The 6,000-nt window shown below is 59.7% G+C and overlaps 2 protein-coding genes across 11 annotated transcripts in view; one reads left to right on the top strand and one right to left on the bottom strand.

Annotated features, from left to right (window-relative positions):
- UBALD2 (UBA like domain containing 2) overlaps window positions 1-4,604 on the bottom strand; it is a 9,126-nt gene extending 4,522 nt beyond the window's left edge. The window contains exon 1 of the mRNA XM_027654234.1: window positions 4,268-4,604. Within this exon, the coding sequence (XP_027510035.1) occupies window positions 4,268-4,604 (337 nt within the window). The remainder of the gene's footprint in view (window positions 1-4,267) is intronic.
- RNF157 (ring finger protein 157) overlaps window positions 4,523-6,000 on the top strand; it is a 24,573-nt gene continuing 23,095 nt past the window's right edge. For all 10 annotated transcript variants that reach the window (XR_003529552.1, XM_027654568.1, XM_027654567.1 and 7 more), the window contains exon 1: window positions 4,523-4,690. Coding sequence is in view for 9 of the 10 variants with exons in the window: in XM_027654568.1 (XP_027510369.1) it covers window positions 4,603-4,690 (88 nt within the window). In the remaining variant the exon portion in view is untranslated. The remainder of the gene's footprint in view (window positions 4,691-6,000) is intronic.

The following is a 6,000-nucleotide window of genomic DNA, read 5'->3' as shown; positions in this document are numbered from 1 at the left end:
ATTGAGAGGCGCGGGACGGGCTCGTTGGGGGGGGGGGTGGTCATTGTAGGGGGTTATTGAGGGGGAGGTTCATTGAGAGGGGAGGGGACGTCATTGTAGGGGGGGAGTTCATTGGGGGAGGTCTTAAAGGGGAGGTTCTTGAGGGGGAGGTTCACTGAGAGGGGTCTCATTGTAGGGGAAGTTCATTGAGAGGGGGGTTCATTGGAGGGGGCAGTGAGGGGAGGGGGGTTTTTTGTAGGGTGGATTCATTGTAGGGGGTTCGTGGAGGGGGAGGCTCACTGAGAGCGGAGTTCATGGAGGGGAGGGCCCATTGAGGGGAAGAGGACTTATTGTAGGAGGGGTCATTGAGGGAGGGGCTCATTGTAGAGGGAGGTTCATTAAGAGGGGAGTTCGTTGAGGGGAGGGGGGCTCATTGTGGGGGAGTTCATTGTGGGGCGGTCATTGTAGGGGGAGGTCACAGTGTGGGGGGTTCATTGTAAGGGTGGTTATTGAGGGGGAGGTTCATTGAGGGGGGCTCATTGTAGGGGAAGTTCATTGAGAGGGGGGTTTGTCAAGGGAGGGGGCTCATTGTAGTGGGGGTTCATTGTTAGGGGGATTATTTAGGGGGAGGTTCATTGTAGAGGAAGTTCACTGAGAGGGGGTTCATTGAAAGGGGGGCTCATTGTAGAGGGGTTCACTGAGGGAGAATTTCATTGTAGGGAGGGCTCGTTGAGCGGGGGCTTCATTGAGGGTAGGGGGGCTCACTGTAGGGAAGGTTGATTAAGGAGGGGGTTCACTGAGGTAGGAGTTCATTGAAGGGGGGGTCTGCTGCCCTGAGGGTACCCTGGGCAGGGGGGGGCTGCTCCCATGGGGGCTTCCCCGGAACCCCCTGCCTTGGCTCCCCCCAGCAAGGCTCCCACATTCCCTCAACAAGGCTCTCCCAGCACCCTCCCTGCCCTCCTTCCCTGTATCCCCCGGGACAGGGACCCTAACCTGAGGCTGGGGGGCAGGAGGGAGGACCCAGCCTCAGTTCATCTCCATGCCCTTCTCCTTTGAAAGCCTCAGCATGAGGGGCTCAGGGAACCTCCAAGTTTTGGGGGCATTGGGATTTTTTGGTAATGGTTAAAATTCTCATGACTCTGAGCTTCAGTCTCAGCCTGCAAGGGTGAGCTCCCCCCCTGGGTGTTCCCCCCTGCCGGGTTTGGGGACTGAGCTGGACCGGTGTGATAAGTGCCTTGAAGTGTTTTAATTAAAAAAGGAAAATTGGCATTTAAACCCCGAACAAACAAACCAGGGACTTTGCAAATGGACGGTGTGAAAATATATTGAGCTGGAGAGAACCACTGCAGATTTGGATGTGGCTGTGGTGACCAGCCAGCCAAGGGAGAGGGAATGGGAGGTGGAGGGGTGGAAACTTGAAGCAGCATCTGCAGCCAGTTGTAGGCAGCAGTTGGTGTGTGAGGGTCCATGTGGGGCTTCTGCAAAGCCCTTGTGGTCCCATGGAGGTGAGGTCCAGCAGGCAGGGATGTGATGGAGAAGCAATGCCAGTGTGTGTTTCCCCAGGCTGGATACCATCCCAGGATGTTCAGGGGGATCCCACTCACCGGGTTGCAGGAATGGTTACGGAGGGCCCTGCTTGCCCAGGTGAGAATTTGGAGGTGGCTTCATCCTCCTGGGGCAAAGCCAGCCCTGAGGCAGGTGGAGGAGTGAGAGGAGCAATTCCAGATGCCAGAATCCCAAACCCACCTGCCTCCTGCACGCAGCCCTGGAGAGCTCTCAGAACCTCCTGCTTGCCAAAACCACCCACTCATGCACAGCTTTGAGCTGAGTTAGCAAAGCTGGGAGGAACCTGCCTCGTGTAGTGCCTGCCTGGGAAACCCATTGGAGTGCTTCTCGTGAGCCCTTGGCATCCGAGGCTGTGACAAAACAGTGTTTGTGACACTTGGAAAAGTCAGCAGGACCTTCAGTCCTCGAAAATGAACCCCCTTTTTGGGGCAGCACTTGCAGCAAGGGCAGGATTGGCTCTCTCCCCTTCCTGCCCAGATGCTCTTCCATCCCCCCAGCTACCCAGCTGGGATCCCCAGGGGTCTGGAGTCACCCCTTCAGGCAGGGGGGGCTTCCAGCACCTTCCCAGCCAGGAGCTGGGGAACAAAGGACACAGCAGCCCTCGTGTGGGCTCAGCACCCAGTAATGAAGGGACACCCCCTCCCCAGCCATTGCCTCCTGCGGGGCTGCACAGGCTGGGAGCAAAGCCAACCTGGGAGGGGAGAGGGCTTGGTGGCTCCACAGCAGGTGCCAGTGACTGCTGGGGGAACTGGGAGTGCACTGGGAATGGACTGGGTGTACAGACAGACGTTTGCTGCTGTGGATGAGCTGCTCACTCTTCTCTTCAACCTTAACCACTGTGCTCTCCTGTAACTCAGTTTCCCTCTCAGCACAAGGAGGCAGGAGCAGGATCCTCCTTCCCTGCCAAACGCACACCCCAAGTCCCACAGCGGGGCAGTGTGAGCTTCAGACTTGCCTCTTTTCCAGCAGCAGGTGCATTTTGGGGTTAAACATTGTGTTTTTTCTGGGTTCCCTCTCTGGCCCCAGTGGGGTTTGTCCCGGCTTTATGTCTGCTGGGATCTGGGAATATGGCTGGGCAGAGCTGGGAGGGAACCTGCCCTCGAAGCCATATCACCACCCAGCTCCTGCCAGTGCTCCCGCGCTCCACTGCGGCACTGTCCTACAAAATCCTCTGCTGCAGTAATCGCTGGGAAAAAAAACACGAGCCCTGCGTGCAGGCAGCAGCTCTGCCTGTAATGACTGCTGGGCTGTGGATCTGCACGGGGATAACTTTGAATTATTGTCTGCACTAAAACCCTGCAGTCTGCTGTGTGCCGGTAATGAAATGTTCTGGCTCCCTCTCCCAGGCTCGTGTTTCCCGCTGTCAGTGCTGGCTGGAGCGAGGCAGGGGAGCGGGGCTGGCAGCTCAGCAGTGCAGGGATGTGCTACGTTTGTAAGTGATTCATGTCCAGAACAGGCTCCCCAAAATGTGTGTTGGTGTGAGCGGGGATCAGCCCCTGGGGTCTCGGGATTCCCGGGTGGGTGCCAGCACTGAGAGCTGGAGCAGGCTCCCGGTGCTGATGTCACCCTTTGCCCCTCATAGAACTACTTAGGTTGGAAAAGACCTTTAAGATCATGGAGTCCAAGTCCTTTTCTTTGGCTGATGCTCCCACTGGCACCTAGCCCAGGTGTGACATGCCTGTGACAGCACGGACACAGTGTCACTGCTGGGGCTGTGGCTCCCGGTGTGACAATGACAGGCTGACAAAGGGGGTACAAAGCCGCACCTGGGCTTCCCATGGTGGGTGGCTGCTCTTTGTTTTGGCTTTTCTCAGCTGCCTTTGGGGCTGTGCGTGTAGGAAGCAGTCGGGGAGGGGGGATCCGTGTGTCCCTCTGCAGGGAGGGGGTGAAGGGGGGAGCCCCGGGGACAGCCTTTGCTCATCACCACTGAGCAGCCGAGGCCATCGAGGCAGCTGATCCGCCTCTCTGCACATCTCCCGTCTGATATTTATAGCACTCGTGTTATCAACTCAAATCAAAATCATGTGATGCTCCACTAACTTGCGCTGCCGGACTAATTAATCACCGGTGGGCTTAAGCAGCCGGTCGAAGGGTCCATCCTTCCCCTTCAGCTCCAAGGGGAAAATGAGGAAGTGCCCAGTGCTTCCCAGTAACAATGCTGGGGGAACTGGGGGGAACTGTTGGGGTGCACTGGAGCGGACAGGCAGCTCCTGCCTCCAGAGGCTGTGCCTGGCAGATGCAGCTGCTCCTGGTGCGGAGCGGAGCTGGGAAGGATGGGGAAGACAGAGGTGCGCACTGGTGGGGGCCTTTTAACCTGCCCCACTCCACCCCCCAGCACTGTGCAGCCCTGGGGTGCTCCTGGAGGGGATCAGCCCCTGTGCCAACAGCTGCACCGACTCCTTCCTCCTGTGACCTGCTGGGAAAAGGGGGGGGCTTGTCCTTCTCCCAAGGGCCACCCCAGCGGCAGGGGGCACAGGAACAGAGGGATCATGCCCTGAACCAGCCTCAGGGGCCCAGACTGTCCCTGGGGGTCCCCGGGCTGGGGGCGCTGCTCAGTGTCACTGGTGGGGATGGGGGCAAGGAGGGCGGTGATACTGGAGTGGGCAGGGGTCACTGGGTGGTGTGACTGGGAGTGGCAGGTAACGGCGAGGGGGACCACTGAGGAGTGCTGGAGGCATCTGTGTGACACAGGGGGGTGGCAGGCGGGTGGCACTGTGGGCACGCGTGTACCACCGCGGGGGACAGGTAAGTGGCACCCGAGGGGGGGACACCGGGTGATCGAGGGGGGGCAGGGGCAGCGCCTGTCCCCTCGTCCCCACGGCCGGGCCGGACCGCTCCGGGGCGGGTCGGGGCGTGTCGCCGCTCCCGGCCCCGCCCCGTGTGTCGCAGCCCCGCGGTGCCGCGGAGGCGGCGCCGGGCGCGGCGCAGAGCGGAGCGGAGGATGCTGCGGGCGGGGGCCGCCGCCAGCCCTGGTCCCGGCCCCCGTCCCGGTCCCGGTGCTGGTCCCGGGCGGGAGGACACCCCGCCAACCCCCGCCCGCTGAGCCCCGGCCCGGCCATGGGGGCTCTGACCAGCCGGCAGAACGCAGGGGTGGAGGAAGTGGATATCCCCGCTAATTCCGTCTACAGATACCCCCCGAAATCCGGTGAGCCCCCCGGGGGTCCACGCGTGCCGGTGCCGCCGATGGGGAGGGGGAGAGGGGAGCGAGCCGGGCGGGCACGGGGCACGACCTTGCTCCGGGCCGGGGTGTCCCTGCGCACCCCAAAGCAAACCCTCACACATGGGAGGGGCACCCTAAAAATCCAGGTCTGGTCCGGGACACCCTGGGTGAGAGCAGGGATGAGGTCACCCCACTCCGGGCGCCCCTTTGCCAGCCCAGCCCGGTTCCCAAACTTGGCTGAGTTGGCGCGACTTTAATGACATTATTATTATAATTATTTCTGTACCCGTGTTCTGCGGCACCGAGCTCTGAAGGGGCTTTTTGTGTTTATAGCCTGTCGATCCGTTGCTGGCTGCTCGGGAAAATCCTGGGTTTAAATTCCCGGGAGGATGAGGGAGGCTGGGGTGGGAGGGATTGGAGGGGATCCCTCCTTCCCAGGGCTCTGCCCCACAGCAGCACCCCAGCCTCTGCCTTCCCGGCTCCCCTCCCTGCCTGGAGGCTCGGTGATGATGCATCTCCTGCTCCCGAATCTGGCCCTGTCTCAAACCTTGTGCGTGACCTTGGAGAATCCGTCCCTCCTCTCCATGCCTCACTTTTCCCTGCAAGGACCAGGCTGAGCGGGTGTCCGGGGGGGGGGGGGGGGGGGGGGGGGGGGCACGGGGGGGGGAGGCGATGGGGTCCGGCAGCGCTTCAGAGCCGCAAAAATACCGGCAATCAGGAAACGATGCCCCGGAGCTCCCTGTGTGTGTGTGTCGGGATTGCCACAGGATCCTTGCGGCACTGAATATTATTAATAGGCAACTATTTTGGTAGTTAATAGGATAAGGTAAATGCTTGGATCGTTAGCGCTGTGACAAATTGCTCGCTAATTACGACTAAAGACCTCCTTAGGAAGAATTACAGCCAACACAAACCCTGCGCTTGTCCTGGAAAGCTGCACTTGTCTTTTTTTTTTTTTTTTTCATTTTAACCTAAAATAGGTTTCACAGCTGGCTGGAGATGGCCGGTCCTTGGCAGCCTGGCCTCCTGATGGGCTTCTCCAGCTCCGTCTTTTACATGGTTTCAAGGCCTCTGTCACCTTGATGCCAGGTGAAGCTGGACCACCCCATCCATGGGTTTGCTCTTTGCAGGGGCTGTGGCTCCATTAATTAAGGGTTTTTTCCTTGTGACTGTGTCTTATTTAGGGGCCCTTGAAATGTCTGGGTATGAAAGGGTGGAGGCTGCAAGTCCTGTGCCCTGTTCTGAGGGAGCAAGTGCACCCAGCTGAGCACTTCCAAACTCATCTCAGCTGGCAG

The sequence above is a fragment of the Corapipo altera genome, unplaced genomic scaffold (assembly GCF_003945725.1).
Source record: "Corapipo altera isolate COAL_440 unplaced genomic scaffold, ASM394572v1 343, whole genome shotgun sequence".
Lineage (NCBI taxonomy): Eukaryota > Metazoa > Chordata > Aves > Passeriformes > Pipridae > Corapipo > Corapipo altera.
This window is presented reverse-complemented; position numbering and strand designations above follow the sequence as displayed.